The 22,508-nt window shown below is 39.6% G+C and overlaps 1 protein-coding gene across 1 annotated transcript in view; it reads left to right on the top strand.

The window, feature by feature from the left end:
* Nucleotides 1–9,332: 9,332 nt before the first annotated feature.
* LOC124139630 (cadherin-related tumor suppressor-like) overlaps nucleotides 9,333–22,508 on the top strand; it is a 140,427-nt gene continuing 127,251 nt past the window's right edge. The window contains exon 1 of the mRNA XM_046506866.2: nucleotides 9,333–15,003. Coding sequence (XP_046362822.2) covers nucleotides 9,811–15,003 — 5,193 coding nt within the window. The 5' untranslated portion in view covers nucleotides 9,333–9,810. The remainder of the gene's footprint in view (nucleotides 15,004–22,508) is intronic.

Here is a 22,508-nt window from a genome sequence, read left to right as displayed (position 1 = left end):
GCGGCGTTAAACAACAAGCCAACCAACCAACGACTGGAATGACCACAGGCGGATCTAGAGGTCCATGCCAATGTGTGCTGCAACTGGTGGGAATATCAGGGACGCTTCGTAACCCGGGTAGAATTAAAACTTTGTGTATCCCTTCAAATTATCCTAACAATGTGTTTTCTAACTTATGTAAGGCACTTAATTAATAATTACAGCCAAATAAACTCACGACTAGCTTTATTAAGATACAATTTCTAAATCTGTGTTATCTTTTACACTTGTTGGTGTGAATTAGGGGGAGACAACTCGTACGACCTTAGTGTCCACAAGTCCTCTCAACACGAACATTTTCCGGCTGTTCATTTACGGTGTGAGGTGAGGTGAAATAGGGTTTAACGTCGCGTCCAAGATTATCGCACTTATCTAGCGACGTGCATGTACGTGTGTGTGTTTGTGTGGCTGCATGTACTAGCCCGGACTGATGCCGATTTATAGTGCTAGCTCACTGAGATACCATGCCGCAGTTTAACATGAATACCCCACTCAGACACAGTATACTGACTCTGAGCCGACCAGTCCTTGTTTTAGCCCCTTAATCCCGAGCGTCAGACAGGGTAACAACAAGGACCATCTTTAAACGTCTTTCCGTATGACGCGGTCGGGGATCGAACCCCGAAACTTCCGCTCTCCAGGCGGACGCTCTACCACTAGACCACGGAGGTGGTCCTGTTCATTTATGGAATCTCCCTGTTGCTTTTACAACATTTACAACTGTTAAACATGTGGAACATCAAAGTAATTAAATGTATTATAAAATATATTTGATAATTATAGTAAACACATGTGCACTATTCCATATATCTCGAGACCCGTGGAGATCCGGGTTAGAATAGGTCTTCAGCAACCCATGCTTGCCGTAAGAGGCAACTAACGGGATCGGGTGGTAAAGCTCGCTGACTTGGTTGATGCAGGTCATCGTATCCCAATTGCGTGGATTTATGCTCATGATGCCAATTACTGGATTGTCTGGTCCAGATTCGATTATTTACAGACCGCAGTCATATAGCTGGAATATTGCTGAGTGCGGCGTTTAACAAATAAACAAAATGTATCTCGAGTTTTATGTTGCGATAATTTCCTGATCCATATTTTTTTTTCATCCTTGGGAATCCAGCAAATAAAGAAACGGATTTTCGTTACAACCGACGTAAGGCGGTCAGGACCTGACTGTTTGTGTGACACTGTACCCGACAGCGTGATTGTTGCTCGTGCTATCCCATGGTTTGGCGGTCAAGGTTTGATTGCGTCCTGCGTATTATATTGGGGTGTGTGTGTGTAATTCAGGTACGAATTAGTCCCAAGTAACCGGTACTTAAATGGATCGGTTGGTAACTTGCTGCTTGCGTGACACCGTACTCCGATTGCATAGGGGGTTGTTCATAATATCAACCACAGGTTCGACTCACATATTTTCAGGTCGCCGTCACACACACACACACACACGCACGCACGCACGCACACACACACACATGATGTCAATGACTGGATTATCTGGTCCAGACTCAATTTATGACAGACCGCCGTCATATGGCTGGAATATTACTGAGTGCGGCGTTAAAATCCAAACAAACAAACAAACGCCCGTATGCACGCACGTAGCTGTAGCTGGACCCTTTCCAGGCTGCGGCGTTAAACAAACAAACGCTTATTAATACTGAGACGTAACGTAATACTGAGACGTAACGTAAAACAATCTTTCGATTGCGATCTATAAATTATCAAGAGTTATCACAGCTTCAGGGGGTGGTAGGGTAGCCTAGTGTTTAAAGCATTCACTCGTCACGCGGAAGACCCGGGTTAGTTTCCCTACGTGGGTACAATGTGTGAACCTCCTTTCTGGTGTCCCCCACCGTGATATTGCTGTAATATTGCTAAAGCGGCTAAATACATACTCTCTCACAACTTCACGACGAAATAGATTCTCTGTGTTGTAGAGTATTGAGCCAGCCGTACACATATGGTCAGTTATACAGAAGACACATTCATGTCATGCATTTTTTGTAAACTTCATCATTTATCAAGCTTTATTACCTATACGGCAAACATATCGGGGGTTCATAAAAATCATATATGCCCTAGGGTCATATCACGTCAAGAGACAACAGTGTATTGTTTCCGTCATCTGGACGGCATTGTTGACGTCATTCGAATCTTAAAGTGACGTGAGGTCGGAATGACGTCACACTAGGAAGGACGTCATAACTGAAGATTGTTGACATCATTCGACAAATTGTGATTCCGCTGCTGTTGCGACTTGCCCTTCCATGTCATACAATGTTTACCACACTCGTGCCTAAATTCCGGTTTTTCCCGAGCGAGAAATAGTATGACATGAATACTCATATAACATCCTCTATTTATGATATGTTTAATTCAATCCATATAATTTATCTACAGATACGGTTACTCCCCTTTTCGTCCTGGCATTATCTACCCAGAATCCAAGCTTTCCGAACGAATGCCGTAGGGAAAGTCCACTTAAAGGGGAAGTGTACACGCAAAAATCACTTTCTTTCTTATTTTAAAGAAAACGGAATTTTAGAATTAGTTAGTATCTGTGTTTGAAAATATACACTCATTTTTTTCACAGTGAAAGTAGGAAGCTCACAATCGTGTGAAAATGATATGCCGTTATGAGGCCTTCGTTTTTCGAGCTAAACAGGCCTGAGTTATCCCCCTTAGATTATGACGTAATTGGTGCCAATTCAACTGGGTCCCTGTCTATTCTCAACGCAAAAGATATCAAGTACCAGTTTGCGGTTAAACAACATGGCCTACGACACACTCCGGCGCAGTGGTGACTCAGCATAACACTATGCTGGCTGGCATCTGAGACGCTAGAATCACACACCTAGACCTACACCACGTGAAGCGGCTCCAACAAAGCATGATGACGTCATAATGTTTATCAATTAGCACCAATGACGTCATATTGCAAGGGGCATAAGCCATGGTGTTTTTGTTGTGGAAATAGAACACTTGGTAAATGTGAAAAATATAAATCGTTTTAATGCGAAAAATATGTTAATTAATTGTGATATTTTTATATTTTTGTCTATGACACTTCTCTGTTAACACTTTTAATGTGGAAAAAGTACAAGAAAAATAGGTTAATTTCCGTGTGAACTTGCCCTTTAACGGAAGCACTATTCATATATTGCCAAGGGATGATATTCGTTAATCAAGACATGTGTTAATCCGGATTTCATTGGGGACGGTGTACCCTGGATTAATGAGGTTTCACTTTTTTAAAACATTTTTTTTAAACATATTCAGTTGAAAACGATAGTAAAATTCCTTTACTGTGCCATTATCGGAGAATTCTCCATCACGTGGGATGGGACCTCTTCAAGATATGTGGCAGCACTCATTTTGCCGGTGTGGAGATTTAAATCATCCAACATGAACGCGCTGGTCTGGATTCATACCGTAGATAATCGTCTACAGATTTTTAACGCTAACAAAATTCTACAAATTAAATATTTGGTAATATATAATCCGTCTGTTTTTTTCTCATTCGAGTCGCATATGTTTGGTTTGTAATATGTGTGAAAGAAATTTTGAGACTTTGGGGTAAGAGGCGACTAACGTTGTCGGGTAATCAGACTCGCTGACTTGGTTGATGCATGTCATCGTATCCCATTTGCGTGGATCGGTGCTCATGATGTCAATCACTGGATTGTCTGGTCCACATTCGATTATTTACAGACCGTCGTCATTTCGCTGGAATATTATTAAATGCGGCGTTAAACAGCAAAACAAACAAACAAAACAAGTGTATATATGTTGAAGCTGGCAATAAACTGTCAACACAATCTTGAACTTGCATACTTTTCGCACGCATGTTGCTTATAGCCTTGGAATAATACCACCTTGAACAAAGCAAAAGGGCGTAATACTTACAATGAAAAACACAAACAAAGCCATGTTATAAGCAATAACCTTTTGTCTGTAATAAGAAGATGAAATACATTGCTGATGGCTTGAAACTGACACTTATAACGCGTCGGTAACAATTGGCAATGTCTCTCAGTTCTATAGTTTTCAAAGCAGAAAGTTTCATATTTTAACAGTCGTTTATTTAATGACTGGTAAAAACAGCGCACCCAAATAACCGCAACAAGATATGACGGGTATTTCCGCTGGGGTGACGTCACAACCACCTGCGAGAATGAAATAGACACCCATTCATCAAAGCCACCATACCCGTCAATCACGCGACGTGTACACGCGAGCTGGGGTATGTTTCACCGCCATCAAACTTCCACGTTCTTCAAAGGTTTGTAAACTGAGAGACTGGCACGTTGTTACGTTTCCTTGAACCGATGATATTAAATATAAAACTCACTCCATTCGGGATTGTTTGTTGTTTGTTAAATCATATTAAGTTTAGTAACTATATTGTGTTATGGTTTGTTTTCCCATTGTTCTAATTAAGCAAGTGCGTGGCACCTAAGGCGACTGGACCATTCATGTCCCTAACGATTCTGTGTTGAAGGAAGTAATCGATCAATAGCCAAAGGTTGGAAGACTCACATTAACACGTGAACTAAATACGTCACAATGGAATTCCCTTTGAGCATCCTAGAGTTATTGCTATATCAGTTGGGCCTTTTGTATAGAAAAACACGATAACGCTAACAAATTGCACGATAATATAAGTCACGCTATGGATAAGCAGCGCTTGGATACTTACCTCCATGAGAGCATGCACTAAAGGTGCGTAACTTGTACTGATTGTTTGTTTGTTGTTTAACGCCGCACCCAGCAATATTCCAGCTATATGACGGCAGTCTGTTAATAATCGTGTCTGGACCAGACAATCCAGTGATTGACATCATGAGCATCGATCCACGCATTTGGGATACATGCATCAGCGAGCCTGACCACCCGATCACGTTAGTCGCATCTTACAAGCATAGTCGCCTTTTTACGACAAGCATGTACTTTGTAAGATAAATTAATATAAAAATACACACACTTTAAAAGTCTTCAAAGGTTATGTGGTGTGGTACACAAAGACATTCCAACATTTTTTACATTTTCTCATTAATCTCTATTCAATGTGAACATGATATATTGTTTGCATTCGTTTAGGAGAATATTGTAACCAATTTATTTCATAATTTAACATTATCAGATTACATATGTAAGGGAGAGAGAGGGACAATTTATTTATTCAAGAAAAACAAACATATCTAGATGATGAAGGAGTAAGCATATACTCCGAAACGTTGTGTTCCTCATAATAAAGAAATTGTCATCCATATATTCTCTTCCTTATGTGTATCACTTCTAAATGCCTTTCAAAGACCTGATATCTAGATGACCATTACATACATAATTCACAGGCATGCGCAGTTCACAAATATTAAATCAGCATCTCCAGCGAGATGATGGTTACATATTTATAACTTTCCCCGACATTACACAGTTACTCAATTCAAGGAGGCCTACAATTAGCGTACAATGCAAGCTGACAACTGTCACAGTCAGATTGATCAGGTGACGTCACTAATTGCAGATACACTGACTTGCCGGTTGTGAGAATTTATGGCTATCTGTCTAGACACAAGTCTAATCTTGGTGTCACCGCTCATAAGCCCATTACTCACGCATATCAGGGCAATTGAACACAGAGCTTATGGGGGGATTAATTAGTTTATTGTTTTACAGTTATCAGCTACAAAGTGTGTGTTCAGACACGGACAATCAACACACAGCCCCGAGGCAATCAGACTGGCTGGAGGGCTAGGTGTTAATTGTTGTGAGATAAAACTATCTTAAGTAAGATGTGATGATAGAATTGGGGTGTTTTAAATAAAATGTCCTTCCAAGCTTGTATAACAAAATCCAATAAACATACAAACACCCACCTCACCCGGCTCCCTTAGTTCCCTCCTCCACCCACCTCGGCATTTATTCCAAATTTAAAAATTCCAAAAATTCAATATAATTAAGCAACCCATAAAAGCCCCCTCTTGGGTTGCACACACCATTTCACCCTTTTCGGAATACACTAAATGGCCCGGCCAGGCCCGTATGCGAAATACGCTACAGTCGGAAAGCGCACGTTAAATCTTCTATATCAGTCAGTTGTATAACAGCTATATCCCCAGTGGTTAAATTTGAATTCGCGCTCGCTGTTCGAAAATGTTTCATCATATTTCAAGAATAACTTTATATTAATAACTTACATTAAACATATGTAAAAACTGACGTGTGAGTTCTTGTGATAATATTTAGGCCCATGGTTTAAACCAATATTATTCAATATAAAATGGACCTGTGAAGATCCGGGTTTGACAAAGAAACAAAGAAAAAATATGAAATGGGTCACTCCAAAATGTAGGAATAACAACGAATTACCTATTTTACATCTGACAAAAAATGATCAAGAAAGGGTTTAGTCCTTGCAATGATCACTTGAATGTCTTTTTCTTTGAAAACCTTTTTGTTTAAGGACATCATTATTTAGAGCAAGGGTAAAATTTGCCGAGCAACATAACGTCATCTATTAAGCTTTCCTTAGATCATTGCAATGAGCATTTCGGTTGCTATACTATTATCCTGCCACGAGTTTCCGCATATTACCACTCAGAGAACATATAACCTGAACAACTTATAGCACTACTTGGTAGTCTCTGATGCGAATTTAGGTTGCTCGCAATTTGTTATAAATATGATTGAAGCTAATTTTAGATACAAATTGTTTTCTTATTACCTAAAACCAGAGACCATACAAAATCTATTTTATGGCCTCTGCTATAACACTTTTGATGGCATTGTACAACATAAGTAGTGTTTTACTCGTCCCGCGGAATAAATAACGTCATAAATATAACTGGAAAGTGTGTTTAGTCGTTCTAAGTATAAATCATAACCCTAATTGATAATATTGTTATATACGACATAGAAGCACAAGTATTTCCAAGTTATTACTCCACCCCCACTTGAAGCACTACAAAAGGGCGGGATTCTGCACGTGGGTTGGTGTGTGACGTCACGTCACCTGTGAGGCCCTGATGTTGACGGATGTGTCTAGCGCCGATACTGTATTCCTGACACATTTATCAGTATATTCTGTCATCCTCAAACGCTATGTCAAGACAGCTCTTATCTATGTTTATCCCTTCCTTCAAAGGCCGACCATCACGTTTGTCGGATCAACAAGGCACGCAACTTTCAGTTATCTGAAATCATTTACATTTTAGATGAGGAAAACATGATAATTACATATCACTGTACAAAACATATTTTGCATTTTATTGTTTTAAACGTATGGAATGTAAAAACATTTTTTATATCTTTTTGTTTCTGATAGTAGGAGCAAATTATTTACTATGAACAACAACAGCGACTCTATAATATATTTTTAAACACAATGTTTTAATGTATTAACACACAATTAAAGTGGGTTAGCAACAAGTACTTAAACCTGGAGCAGGCGAATCCCATGTATGATAAAATTCATAATTATATTACTTTCATTATGCATTATATTTATTTATTCCCATGTAAGGGTATAAAATGTACAACATATGATACACTGATCATGCTGGAAAAAACATCACGTTTTAACAACAGCTCAAAGTGTGTTATTTTGTTTTCTTATGGTGATCGATGGCGGAGTTACCTCCCTTCTCCCAATAACCTGTATTTTGTTTCAATGAACTTCTTTCTTTAAAAAATTGTGGACTTTAAAAGACCCATGTCTAAAATGAATATTTATGTGGGCACGGAGTGCAATTTTATATATAAACATTTTAATTTTGTTAAACGCATATTTTGCACATTTAACCAAAAATCTTAAATTTTCAGGTTAGTCAAAATATATCATTTGAAGTTTGAAATATCATGGTAACTTGCCACATAAACATTCTACCTTAATCTAGGAAGTGTCTTGAATTTCTAGTTAGAATGATTAGTCAGAACACAGGGGTTAAGTAATGTCTCAGCGCGTGCGGTTGATAATATCGCTTGTCGTCATCTGCTATCGTTTCATATCTTCGGATGCTCCGAGCAAAACAGTAATGATATCACCCGCTTGGGATAAGTCCACATTTTATCCCGAGGCTCCTAATGTGTACCACGTGTGATGATATAATCCGCTACCGTCAGAAAAGCCACATTCAATTTCAATTTGTAAAGTGAGTCTTAACATATTCGAGCTTATCTATTGTTTCCATACCAATTGGTGCATTTGTTGACTTGAAAGGTATGGGTGCCGTCCCTTCATAAGAACGTCCTCTTGGATGATAATTATTGTAAAGTTGTGTAAATTGCTTTGAGTTTCTTTGTTCCCAGGTTGACCCGCCTGATTAATTGGCTGGTAGTGTTTACCCTCCAACACTACAGATTGTGGCCAACAGGTAAAAAACGGAGGACAGGTATGTCCACGAAGGTTTGCATAGAGCCCGCTTGGCCTCTCGGCTCTGTTTTGATTGGACGGTTTAGCTGTCAGTCATTTTCGTGGGCGGAGCGGATCTACGCTTGACTGAGCCCAGCTCGATGGAATCTCGATATATTTGTACTTATTTTAAGCAGTGATGCTCGGAGTTGTTGTGACACGGGGAAAACAGAGCCAGGAGCGATTATATCAGTTTATTACACGAATATGATGTTGTGGCACACAGCGTTGTTAATATAATAAAGACAAACTGCATGTAACATGTATTCACAATGATGCTCGTATGTAACCTAAATTCTGTTCATGACTGTGGATAAATGTTATACCATTTGTGTTATACCCTCGGGTTGAAGAAAAATACCACACAGACTTTATGACCAGTGCACTTGTTTTCGGTTGCAATAACGTTTAAAGAAAACCCGGTCGTCTATTGCTTATTTGTGAAAAGCCATTAGGTTTTTAAATTTGAGAACAGGTGATTTATTAACTTGGAAATTGACTGTACAACCATGTCATCAACTTTGCTTTTGTATTTTTTTCTTAAAGTTAACTTTGAAACGTGTTCATAGACATTCAACACACATTTCTGAAACCTGAGAAAATATACGAGTCACTGCGCGTTAAAAATGTAAACTATGGCACGACAATTTAGAAATGAGGATAGGTAATCGATAAATTAGGCCTTGGTTGAAAATCGTTTCTTTCCAGTTGTCAAACGGACATGAACTGGAGGTCTACTATTTTATCAATGCAAGAGGCGTGGCCTATCAGGCGATGTCTGTCTCGCAACCTTGTGGTTACTGACAATACACACAGCCGGCCTGTCAATCAATATACAGGGGGCGGAGCGATGTGACGTCACGTTCCCATTGCACGCATTCGCTACCGTGAGAGATACTCGGGCTTGAGAGAATAATGTCTTACCGTGAAAACACTGTGTGTGTTTGAATTTGAGTAAATGTAAGAAGCCACGGATATACATTCAAGATGATACCAATGTAAGTAAGAATGTATCTTGTGGACTGTGTACGTTTGTGTCACTGTGGATGTCCGTTAGAGGGCCGAAGGCTGTAAAGGTGTACTGCGAGAGTGATATCGGCCGATTGACGGCGGTGACACAGGAAATACGCTTGTGACGGACCTCAAAGTTCACCTGGATATCAAAGACGTTATCAGGAGGTTTGTACGGCCACCATGCAAAACTTAGGCCATTGTTTTGTCACAGGAACAGTTTGATGATGGGAAGTTTGGAAAGGAAGATCGTGTTTGTTGGTTAGCGAGCTTGTATACAGCTTCACGACTCAGGTGTGTACATAGGGCTCGTGCGACCGTGCGTGCGCTACTGCTGAAACATGGCCTCGACCAAAAACAGCATTGAGAGGCCCGCTCCTAGGACTTCATATCATGTCATATGTATCATATTATTACAGTTTTTAGTGAAATTTTCTCAAGGGCAGGGCCCAGGTGTGATATTTTACATACCCGAAGAGTCACCGGCTGGGACGACGGTGGGAACTATCAACACAACGGCAGGGTATACTTACACAATGCCTACACCGTCGCTATATTTCACTTTAGAAAGTTCAACAGGCAAAATTACAACTTTACAAGTTTTAGATCGGGAGTCACTAACTCAAGATCAGATCAATATTTTCATCATAGGAAGGCATTCTGTTCGGCCTAGTTTACCTATGGAAATCCTTGTTCATGTTCTGGATATTAACGATAATTTCCCAGTTTTCCAGGAATCTGTGTATCAAGTTGCAATACCCGAAAATTCGCGAACTGGCTCCCAACAACTTTTAGTCACTGCTTCAGATGCTGATAAAGGGGAAAATGGCACAATTTCAAGTTATAGAATTATTTCAGGCAACGAGGAGAATAAATTTCGGCTAATTCCCCCAAGTTCCATAACACCGTTTATGTATTTGGAAGTTCAAGGTGTTTTGGATAGAGAAAACAAGGACTCCTACAAACTGAATGTTTCGGCCAGTGATGGTGGGACCCCACCCCTATATGGATTCATACAATTAGATGTTACAATAACCGACACCAATGACAACAACCCAACGTTTAACCCGAGTGAGTTTGAAGCTAAAGTGAATGAGAGTGCACCAGTTAATACTGCAGTTGTAACTGTCCATGCAACAGACGCTGACAAAGGTTTAAACTCAGAAATTGTGTACCGATTGACTGACGAGAACAGTGAACAGTTCACAGTGGAGGAAAGGACAGGTGTGATCAGGACATTGAGGACGCCCTTGAGTTGTACCAGAATCTGCGCTCGTTCCTTGAGGTGTAACCCCAGCAGCTGCCTGATTACGGTTGAGGCGTCTGACAGAGGATCACCATCCCTCCTTGGCCGTGCTTACATCACTGTCATCATCAATGACGAAAATGATCACGATCCCATCATAAGTTTTAATCACTACCCGGACCGAAGTAAGGATTTCTCAACGGTGGATGAGAATGTAAAACCAGGTAAAAAAATTGCATCCGTGACTGTCCTTGACGATGATTCTGGTGAAAATGGTAACACGACGCTCTCGATCATTGGTGGGAATGAACTTGGACATTTTAAGCTTGTCACACTCTTCAGCCAGTACTTAAGTATTAATTTGATTCAGGTTATTGGGGATTTGGACAGGGAGAAAGTGAGCATGTATAACCTCACAATGAAAGCAGTGGATCATGGATACCCTCAACGCAGTTCAACTGGTAATCTGATTGTCTATGTAAGCGATGCTAACGACCACGCTCCAGTGTTTGCAAAACATGAGTACAGGGTAAAAATGAGTGAACTTGAGTTGCCAGGTAGTTTTGTGGAAAGTGTGACAGCCTCTGATGAAGATTCAGGCCCCAACTCTGCATTGTCATATTCAATTGTGACCGGAAATGACCTGAATTGGTTCCGAATCGATCCATCTACAGGTCTGGTGACCACCCAGGACAAGCTGGACCATGAAACTACCTTCCAGGTCATCATGAATATATCGGCAAAAGATGGGGGTGCCCAGATATTCAGAAACTACACCACATTAATTGTCGACATTAGTGATGAGAACGATGTGATTCCAACATTCGATCGGTCCGTGTATGACGTAAAGGTTCGGGAAAATGTAAGTGTCGGGTCGGACATCATCACACTCACAGCGACAGACACTGATGAAGGCTTGAATGGAACTGTCCGGTACCTGTTTCACCCGAGTGTTGCCCGAAGCTACCCAAACACATTCCAAATTAATTCAATCAGTGGTAGGATCAGAACAGCTAAAGAATTAGACAGAGAGACTGTTCCTAAATACACCATCTTGGTCATCGCTAGAGACGGTGGAAACCCATCCCTTTCCTCCACAGCGTCTGTGATAGTAAGTCTGAATGATGTGAACGACAATGCCCCAACATTCCGACCCCGACAATACTTCAGCAGCATCCTTGAGAACCAGCCTTCGGGGACTGATGTGGTCCAGGTGTTTGCCTTTGATCCGGACGAAGGACTCAACAGACGCATCACCTACAGCTTCTTCGGGGACAGCTTCAGCAGCTTCTCCGTCGACACATCCACTGGATGGGTTCGGACAACCAAGCAGCTGGACAAGAGTCGAAGCCCTTACCGTCTCACCGTGCGGTGCACTGATGGTGGGGGGAAGATTGCATCCCCTGATGCTTCTCTGGAGGTTACTGTCGCCAACGTTAACGACCCTGCTCCACAATTTAGTGGTCAAAGCTATACATTCTCTATTGAAGAAGTTGGTGAAAATCAGATTCCTGATGTGAGCAGAAGTGTTGGAAGAGTCACAGCTACCTTGTCCGATAACTCGGCTGTAACATATGCTATTGTGGGAGGGGATCCCTATGGAGTGTTCAACATGGACAGAACATCCGGGCAGATTACCACGGTGAAGAAAGTGGACAGGGAAGCACAGTCTGAGTTCCACCTGAAGGTAATTGCAAGTGGTGGGTCTCGGTTCCGGGAAACATCAGTGAAGGTTGAGGTCACCGACATCAATGATAACTCACCTGTCTTTGTGGACCAAACCCTGGAAACCTCCGTCCATGAGAACTGGCCGATTGGCCGCAACATCTACCACGCAGAAGCCAGGGATTCTGACTTTGGCCCCAACTCTGATCTCTCCTACACCCTGACATCCAATTCTAACAATGTCTTCATGATAAAGGCCCAGACAGGAGTGATATACCTGAACAAGCCACTGGACCAGCTGCCATCCAACAGAAGCACGCACACCCTCACTGTGACTGCTACAGATGCCGGAACTCCCCAGCTCTCGACTACGGTTGACATCACTGTCTACATCCAAGATGTCAATGATCATAATCCTGTGTACCAAAGCAGTCATTACGAGAGATCTATCCATGAGTCTAAACCAGTCAATGAACCAATATTCCAACTGATTGCCATTGATGAAGACTTGGGCCAGAACGGTGCTCTTGTGTACAACATCACGCGAGGAAACCTGCAACATAGGTTTGGCATATTTCCTGACGGTACTCTATACGTTGCCCATGGACTGGACAGAGAAGAGAGGGACATCTATTCTCTGTCTGTGACAGTCAGCGACCGGGGCGCAGAACCCAGAAGCTCGGTAGCCAACATAACGTTTCATATCCTTGATGACAATGACAACAAACCCGTGTTTGGAAACAATACTTACGAATTCTATGTCCGCGAAAACATGCCTCTGAGAACATTCACTGGAACAGTCCACGCAACTGATGCTGATATTGGTCGCAATGCAGAGATTATCTTCTCAGTTGGTGGTGATCAAACCAACTTTACTATTAATCCTCAAACTGGAGAGGTATTAACATTGAAATCTTTTGATCGAGAAGGTATGCAGACTTTAATGGGAAGAGATTATTATGCGTTTGAGGTAACAGCAAGTGATAATGGGCTTAAGCGTCTTCATGAAACAGCCTTAGTGAAAGTTTATGTCACTGATGATAATGATAACCCACCAGTCTTCTCGAAGCAGATCTACACTTCCTCTGTGATGGAGAATGCCCAGCTTGGAGTCCGTCTCACAACAGTCACAGCCACTGATGTTGATATTGGAGAAAATGGGGCCATTTCTTATGTGTTCATGTCAGGAAATGAACAGAAGAAGTTCAGGATTGACGAAACAACGGGTAATGTTGTTCTCATTGCTGAGCTAGATCGTGAAACGGTAGATCGCTACAACCTGATCATCCTGGCCACTGACTCCGTGGACGTGAGCAACCGCCTCAGCGCTACTGCTACTCTGCACATCACCGTCATGGACTTTAATGACAACATACCTTTGTTTGTGTCACCTCCATCTGAAACCAGCATCCTGGAGTCGGCCCAACCAGGAGAACTCATTGCCTCCTTCTCCGCAGTGGATGATGACATTGCCAACAATGCTGTCCTCTTCTTCGACATCAACCTTGGCAATAATGGAAACTTCTTCAACCTTGATCGGCACATGGGCAAACTGTACCTGAACAAACCCCTGGACTACGAGAACAACCAGAAGTTTACGTTGGAGATCATGGTGTCTGATGCAGGAGATGGTGACCACCAGACTCTATCCTCCAGCACCTCCTTCGTCATCAATGTCCTCGATGTCAACGATAATGCTCCCATATTCAGTGATGGGGCCATCTCAAGCACTGTGAAAGAAGATTACCTAAAGGGCAGGAACGTGGCTGCAGCCAATGCTATCGATGCTGACTCAGGCCCAAATGGGCAGATTAGGTACAGCATCATTCAACAGAACCCTATGGGCAATAACTTCCAGATTAACCCAACAACTGGTGATATTTACATTCATGAGATGGTTGACCGAGAAGTGTCTGAACTCTACACAGTAACCGTAATGGCAACAGATCAGGCAACAGATCCACTTTTGAGACTCTCCTCCAAGAAAATGGTCAACCTCATTATCATTGATGTAAATGACAACGCACCAACATTTAAGTCTCAGAATACAATTCCTGTGTCTTCGAGTGCCACCCGTAGTGTCATCACCAGTGTTGAAGCAGATGATCCTGACTCAGGTGAGAATGGACGCATATCATTCAGTATGGTTTCTGGAGACAATACCTTGTTCTCAATCTCCTCCAGTGGACAGTTGTCCCTGTTGAAGAACATCCCTGTTAATCCTGTCTCCTACTCCTTGACCATCAAGGCCTCTGATCATGGACAGGACAATGGGAGGGACGATCGGAAATCAACAAACATGGATTTTACTGTTTTGGTCGTATCTCAAAATGGTGGTCCTATATTCTCATCGCCTTCGTATAGTAGTGGTGTTCAAGAGAACAAGCCCGTTGGTACAAGCGTGTTGCAAGTTGACGCGACATCGTCCCAGTCCGGATTACGTGTAGAATACTACCTCACAGACGTTTCAGGCTCCGTTGGAAGGATATTTGACATTAATAAATCAACCGGAAGGCTTACCACTGAACAGGTTCTGGACAGGGAAAAATTACCGGAATATGTGGATGTCACCATTTATGCTGCACTGATGGGTGGGAATGGCCCAAGAACACGCTCTACTCAGGTAAGTCAGTTACCATTTCTATGTTGAAGATAGACAACTCTTCCAAAATTGGTTACATCAATACTATTTGAACCGCTGTTGGTCTGTCACCTGTGACTGATTACAGTAGCGTAAAGAACGAGTCTTGTACAATTCTGTTTGGTCTGGTAAGATCAGTTGGTAATGGTTCATATTATAACCATGATAACACTAAAATTGACTGAAAATACTGCTTGCTTCGAGCAAGTTTGGGCTAGTGGGCTCAAAAGTGTTTGGCAAAAATCGGTAGATCCAATTTCAGTGGTGTGACAATGATGTAAGAAAATGCACACATTGTTGAAATGTTGTTTTGATCAGTATTGAAATGTAACCAGTTTGTTATTCAGTTGTTAACTGTTAAGAGGGATTATTTGAAATCACCATAGAAACAACTCTTTTTATATTATGGAGACGTCATAATAATCTCCCCTGAGAACTAAGCATAGATATATGCCAGTGTGTCACACTGATTATTTTGCACATGATATAACCAAGGAACTATTTTTGTCAAATTTGAATTTAAGGACAAGTTTTTGAAATTTTGAGACCAGAAAAAATATCGGTTTCATGGTATATTCAAATATTTTCTCTTGTATTAAATTTCATGTCAAACCTTATTCTCCACAGGCCTGCAAAAATACATTAACACTGCAACAGAGCCATTTGGTGACACTGTATACATCGAGTCCTACATTATTATTGGTTTGCTTTGAAAACTCCTAACATTACACATTCTTTGCAAGTGCCCCAAGTAGCTGCACAAACAATACATGATCTGTCAGCTTAGAATATTCTAGCATGTCAAATGGACATAATTGAAATTCAAATCTTGGCAAAATATGTTTTTCTTAATGTATTTCCATATCAACAAAGCATTCTCTTGACGTGGCGTTTGCATGTCCCCGGGAAAACACTTATCTCTCCAAATATCTATAATGAAATTTGAATACTTTTTTAAATCGTTGAAGTAACCTGTTTTAAGATGAATCATGAAAGTATTATTTTGTTTTTCTCTCATTTTTTCGCGAAACACATGATTGATTTTAACAAAGATAATAAATGATTGTAACATCCATTGTCTAAATCCCTATGGTAATATTTGAATAAATTTTAAAGGGATCCCGTAGGTTTGAATTCTGTTTTAAATTCAGTTTGTTCTTTTAGCGGGTTCAAATAAGCTTTGTCTTGCATAAAACCTCTTGCATAACAGCATACTCGTTTCCCATGGGATTCCAGGCTCGTTGTTAGGATCAATAATAACGCAATAACAGCATCGCAGAAACATATCCCATGATTCTCAGCATTGTACCTGAAAAGGGGGAGCTGTTGACAACGATTGCAGTGACTACTGACCTACTAAAGGCCAACTCTACTTCTATCCCTCAGCTGAACGATATTGACTTGGTCAAGACACCTACTGTTCACGGCTATTCGCAATAGATCTATTGGTATGGAGCTTTTCCGTCCATGCCATTGAAAGTGGTGGTATTTGGCTCGGTGTGTAATCTGTTTATACTGGATTGGTTTTCATTCTTTATATGTTATGTCAGGTCGGTACCTGTGGGGCGGGGGTAAGAACTGCCTGGCGTACTGCACTTGTGTGGAAATCATTGTTAAAGGGGGTTCGCCAGCCATGGGACTATTATTGGGGGCTTGACTTTAATTCTGTATGCTGTATCGAAAGGAAATAATTATGTCTGTGTCTTTCAATTGAAAATGCTTTGAAATAGTTTAAAGGGGATAGACAAAGTTGTGAATGTACATCATAGAATCGTAAAGTATGTAAGTGAAGTTTAATGCTACAGTCAGCAATGCCGCCATATTTTCTTAAATTTAGTGCACACTTTCCCCCCCAAATACAGCTGTGTAGAGGAGGTTCACAAAATACATGTAATGAGTTTTGAAGTTTTTTCCCCAACGCAAAGACATTAACATGTGCACGTAACACCGGAAATACCATGAAGGCTTCACTGCGAAATGCATGTACGTTAATATTGTTGATGCAGCAGAAACAATATTCACTCACTCCAGCAATATTCAAGCTATACTAGAAACCTGTAAGCCAAGTAATCATTCCAAATAATCATGTGAATACGCTGAATTATCATGTGAATATGCTGAATTATCATGTGAATAGGCTGAATGATCACATGAATAGGCTGAATTATCATGTGAATAGGCTGAATGATCATGTGAATAGGCTGAATGATCATGTGAATAGGCTGAATTATCATGTGAATAGGCTGAATGATCACATGAATAGGCTGAATGATCATGTGAATAGGCTGAATTATCATGTGAATAGGCTGCAATATCATGTGAATAGGCTGAATTATGTGAATAGGCTGAATTATCATGTGAATAGGCTGAATTATCATGTGAATAGGCGGAATGATCATGTGAATAGGCTGAATTATCATGTGAATAGGCTGAATGTTTAGGCTGAATGTTTATCTTCTGTTCATTTAAGGCCTTTAAGTTGCTGATGCTGCAGCACTTTGCAATAATCACTCTCTCACCAGCATTTCAGAAACCTGTACTCCAAAATATCATGAGAATATGCCAAATATTTTTATTCAGTTCTGGTAGTAAATAATGACAATTTTAATAAATTACGGTTCATTTCAAAGGGGGCTTAAAGCTCGAAGCCAGATAATTTATGTGACATGTCTGATGAGGAGAACCAGAAAATATGAGCCCTTGTACCATCTTGCCCGTGATTTATCCCTTGAGCCAGTTAATTTACAGCTTGACTGTAACCAAACTGTAAGATGTCTTTGTTACAGAAAAATTGCCGGGATTACCTTGTCTGGTGCGAATTAAAAATTCTTCCAATAAATGTGAAATTGATCGTAACCCAATACAGGCGAACTAGGCTAACCTCAGATTCTTCATGGAAAGAATACTAATTTGCCTGGTGATCAAGCTGGGTCAGTAATGAAGGCATTATTTGGAATGTACGCTAAGGTATGGCATGTCCTCATTGCAATTCGCTCAAGGTCTCTCATTTTGGGTGCAGTTTAAGCTTTTGAACACTCCCTTGACACTGGAAGCTTTCATTGGGATGTGTTGGTTGTAAACATGGAATGTGATTAATTGGTTGATTCTGGTTGCCGTTTTGTGTGGAACTTGTAAAGTCAGGTGTTGTGAAAAGCTGAAAGTATGGATGTTTTTGATGGATGTGGAATATGATTAGGGAGTTAATTGGTGGTTTAGAATAAAAGCAATTTAATATTGGATGTATTCTGAGATACAGACTTATTAATTTTGTTTTATTGCATTAATTACATATTAAATATTGGTTAATTATCATAAAGGCTGTTAAAACTGTTTTAATGTATTTGTTGCATGATATCAAACTATAAACACAAAGTTATTAGTTTGTGGTTATGTGTTAAAGGAAAAATATATTCTGGTACTCATAAAGGGAGAATTCAATATAGATTGTAAATTACGTGGAAATATTAATTTTTTTAATTACCTTTAATTATAATAAATTATGAAAAAATTAAGATTATAAAAATTGAATTCATTATAATAAAAATCTTTAATTAACATAATTCAGTAAGAACCCTAAAGAATCAATGTATTTCTATCAAATATGTTACACGAGATTGTCTTGTCTCCACGGGATTTCTCCCTTGAGAAATATGATATTGAATGTATACAATCCACTGATCGGGTAACTATGCCTTGTGTGCAGGGTATTTAGATTGAGATTACCTGTCGATTGGGTATACCATGCAGACAGTTGGTTCCACTTAGTTTCCGTGGAGAGGAGTAATGATTTTACGCACAGCGAGTCAATCCTTTATTAATCATGTGGGTCAGATCATCAGCGCTAATATGGTTACCAAGTTGAAATATTCTGACAAGTTTGTGTGAAAGTCAAGCAGACGTTCTGTGATCAATTTCTCTTATTTGTATATTGGGAATTTGTGACTCACTTCCCTCAGGCATGCTGTCAAGAATGGACATTTATTTTCAAAGAAACTAATCGATTGTACTGCATCACGGTAACAGTAATGTGTGACAAATGTGTCAGCAAAGTACAAACACATCCGTTAACTTGAATTAAATGTATTTACTTTAAACAAGATAGAATTATCTGTCAGATGTTTTTCGTTTTTGTCCCAAGTACACTTTTCACAATATATACGCCATTGTATAATGTTCCACACGATGTGATAACTTTGTTATACGAATCAATTTTCATGGATACAGGCAGGACAAAGACACAACACACTTAAACATGTTGGCAATCTGTTTTGTCGGGTTATTTTTCAATGGAGATTAGGTCACCTTACATTATAAAGAAGTCAGAACTTAACGTAAGATAACGCCAAGTCAAGTGTTTGTGAAACACCCTCGAAGTTCAGGTCTTAAAGTTGATTCACATTGTTACTGCTGATAAACACTCCATTTTCCCAAAGCTCATAATTTGACAAACAGTATATTTTTTAAATAAGATTTTCACGTGGATCTTATATCCAACCTCATGACTAGATTGGAGCTGGCTTGAATTTTCTTTGTTCATCATGTCGATATTCTTGCACAATAAGTTCATGGAGCTTTGCCCCACAGGTGCTTGGTCCTTTGTGGGAGTAATGGAAGATGAATATGGAGTTTAACTACATAATAAGTATAATTCATGTCTGGTATATTGGAAAATATCAGCTAGATCTGGGTCATATATTAGATGGACTTGATGTTCATATAATCTTCACTGCTCCACTGGACTCGTACACTTGGGGCGACATGATAGAATACTTGTAGCAAGGCGCCCTCCGACCTTGATGACAAGCACCTGTCGCCATCATGTGACATCAGCACATCACAAGATGAATAGGAGTCTCTGTGTTTTTATAACACTGGGATGGAGTTATGATCTTTTCTTTGTAGTTCATGTTTTATTTCTCGAGAGCCTGTTACAGATTTTATCCATCACTCTCAGAGAAACGTTAAGCTCAAGTAATCATAATTTATGACTTAAGAATCATCCCGATCATATAACCACTGTTTTTCAAGATTTGTCAATTAACTTACAATATTCCTGTTTCAAAGATCTCAATTTTCATACTTTCTGTCACCATGCCCTGGAATCGATACAGTTGTGTACTTCATATTTCTTTTGGACAATCGTCAGCATTGATTTCGAGAAATTGTGTTGAATAGAAATAACAATCTTTTGTATGGTCATAAAAGCGTCAAGCTTATGTTGTAAATATTTTTTGGGAAGTTTTATTGGTTATTGATTATACAGAGCTTGTGTGTTTGTAGTAGCTTGACAACTCGGGTTGTGATGTAAGGTGATTGGCTAATTTCCAATGTCAGCTGGTTCCTGGGCGACACGGGAGGGTAATACAATAGTTAAATCTCTTGGGTTGTTGGGGAAACACTATTCTCTCGCACTGACCCCGATCATTCAACCACTGTTTTTCAAGATTTGTCCAATGACTTCCAGTTATAAGATCTCAATTTTTAAGTTTTGTATTTTTCGGTCACCATGCCCTGGAATCGATACAGTTGTGTACTTCATATTTCTTTTGGACAATCGTAAGCATTGACTTCGAGAAATTCTTTTTCAGGTACTCCTGTCTAATCTAACCCCACTCTTACCGACTCTGAAACAAAAATATCAATAAAATCCCATGCAAGTCTGTAATAGTTTTGCAAGTCTAGATTCCTCTGGGCTCCTTTATGTTATATATTATCACCCAATTTAACAAATCAAGTTTAAAAATATTCTTTCACTAATTGTTAGTGGTGGAACACACATACCGTATTCGACGTAATAAGCGCCCAGGGCACTCTCAAAATTAGAAATAGGAGGCTCTTATTAGAATATTATTTTGGTGGAAAAAAAACAGAGTTGATAAGTCTTGTGTACCTTGATCAATTGGAAGGGGTGCTAACTAGGATTGTTTACTAGCCAATATATCAGCAAATATCGCCGTGGGCGCTTATTAGAGCGGGGCGCTTATTACGTCGAATACGGTATGTGTTTGGTGACTGTTGAGTATGGTGTTAAAGCCCTTGAACACAACACGGTTGATACTTCTATAAAAAAAACACAGCAATATTCAGGAACATGATCTCATTCTATCATTCAGAAGAGATAACATCATTCAATTTATCAGTTTCTCTGTAAAATATTAGAATAGGATGTTGTGTCTTTTATCGTTGATGTGAATAAGGACAAAATTAATATGATATTTGAACGGCAATCATCTGTTGTAATAAATCGATTAAACTTGGAAAATGGATTTAGTATTTCATGTTTGGCACATAATACTTGATGATCCAGAGGAAAATCAAAGCAATTTTTGATGTTATAAAAATCTCTAAAACAACAAACAGCCTCTTCACAAACAGCTTTTGCATGTGATAAGAGGCGATTTCATTAAGTGGTGGTAATTCAGAGTGAAAAATGGATAGCTGTGATAAATGTAAAACTTAGGACCTTATTATCGACTAAGCCTGATCAATTATTAAATTTTATGATGGCTTTCTTTGGGATTATATTCAGGTATAAATATTTAAACACAGGACTGAAATAGTATCTCCCTGACAGCTGATTTTAGTGAAGGACGCGTCAAACAACCATCCAAGAGTGTGAACGTTGATGCAACGCCTTATATGAAAATAGTTAGTTTTAATGTTCTAACAGTAGAGTGTGAAAGTTGACGAAAATTGTAGCAAGTCTCGATTTGTTTTTTTATTATGTTTTTTTGAAGACGTTACCATTGCTGGAATTAAATGAGGTTAATATATGTTCATATTGTGACTACCATGCTTGTTGAGCTTAAGAATAGAATAACGTTAATATGTAGAGTTTATAGAAAAAGAACAATAGCTCTTTTCATGATTGTGGAATTGACCCAGATAGCAATAACAAGATGAGGTTATTTGTTGATAATGGATAGATATAAATCATGTTAATATTTGTCACTGCACTGAGATCGCTAAATTGTGTAATATGGGTTCTATGTAGTGTCAGCCAGTCTAGTCTTCCAATTCAGTGATTTAGAATGAACTCACACAAATGTGACCTTTTCAAACAGCATTCCTGTCTATAAATATGGCTAGCTATCCACCTTTGCAGTTGTGACATTTTATAAAGTTCGCAGTTTTCAGGTTGTTGAAATATTTTGAAGTTTATGAATCTATTTCTGAAGCCTTATTAATCCTATGGACTGTATTCTTACACTGTTGGTAAATAAACTGTTGCTTCAATATTCAAGGCTTACTTGTTGGTTTGTAAATATTTCCATGATGGTTTAAAAGCCTGTAGGTTACTGTATGTTATTGATGGTTTACATAAGCCTGTAGCTTACTGTATGATATTGATTGTTTATAAGCCTGTAGCCTACCGTATGTTATTGATGGTTTATAAGCCTGTAGCTTACTGTATGTTATTGATGGTTTATATAAGCCTGTAGCTTTCTGTATGTTATTGATGGTTTATAAGCCTGTAGCTCTCTGTT

This window comes from Haliotis rufescens, unplaced genomic scaffold (genome assembly GCF_023055435.1).
Source record: "Haliotis rufescens isolate VD_foot unplaced genomic scaffold, xgHalRufe1.0.p SCAF_7, whole genome shotgun sequence".
NCBI lineage: Eukaryota > Metazoa > Mollusca > Gastropoda > Lepetellida > Haliotidae > Haliotis > Haliotis rufescens.
The sequence above is the reverse complement of the archived record's forward strand: the minus strand, read 5'-3'. Positions and strand labels throughout refer to the sequence as shown.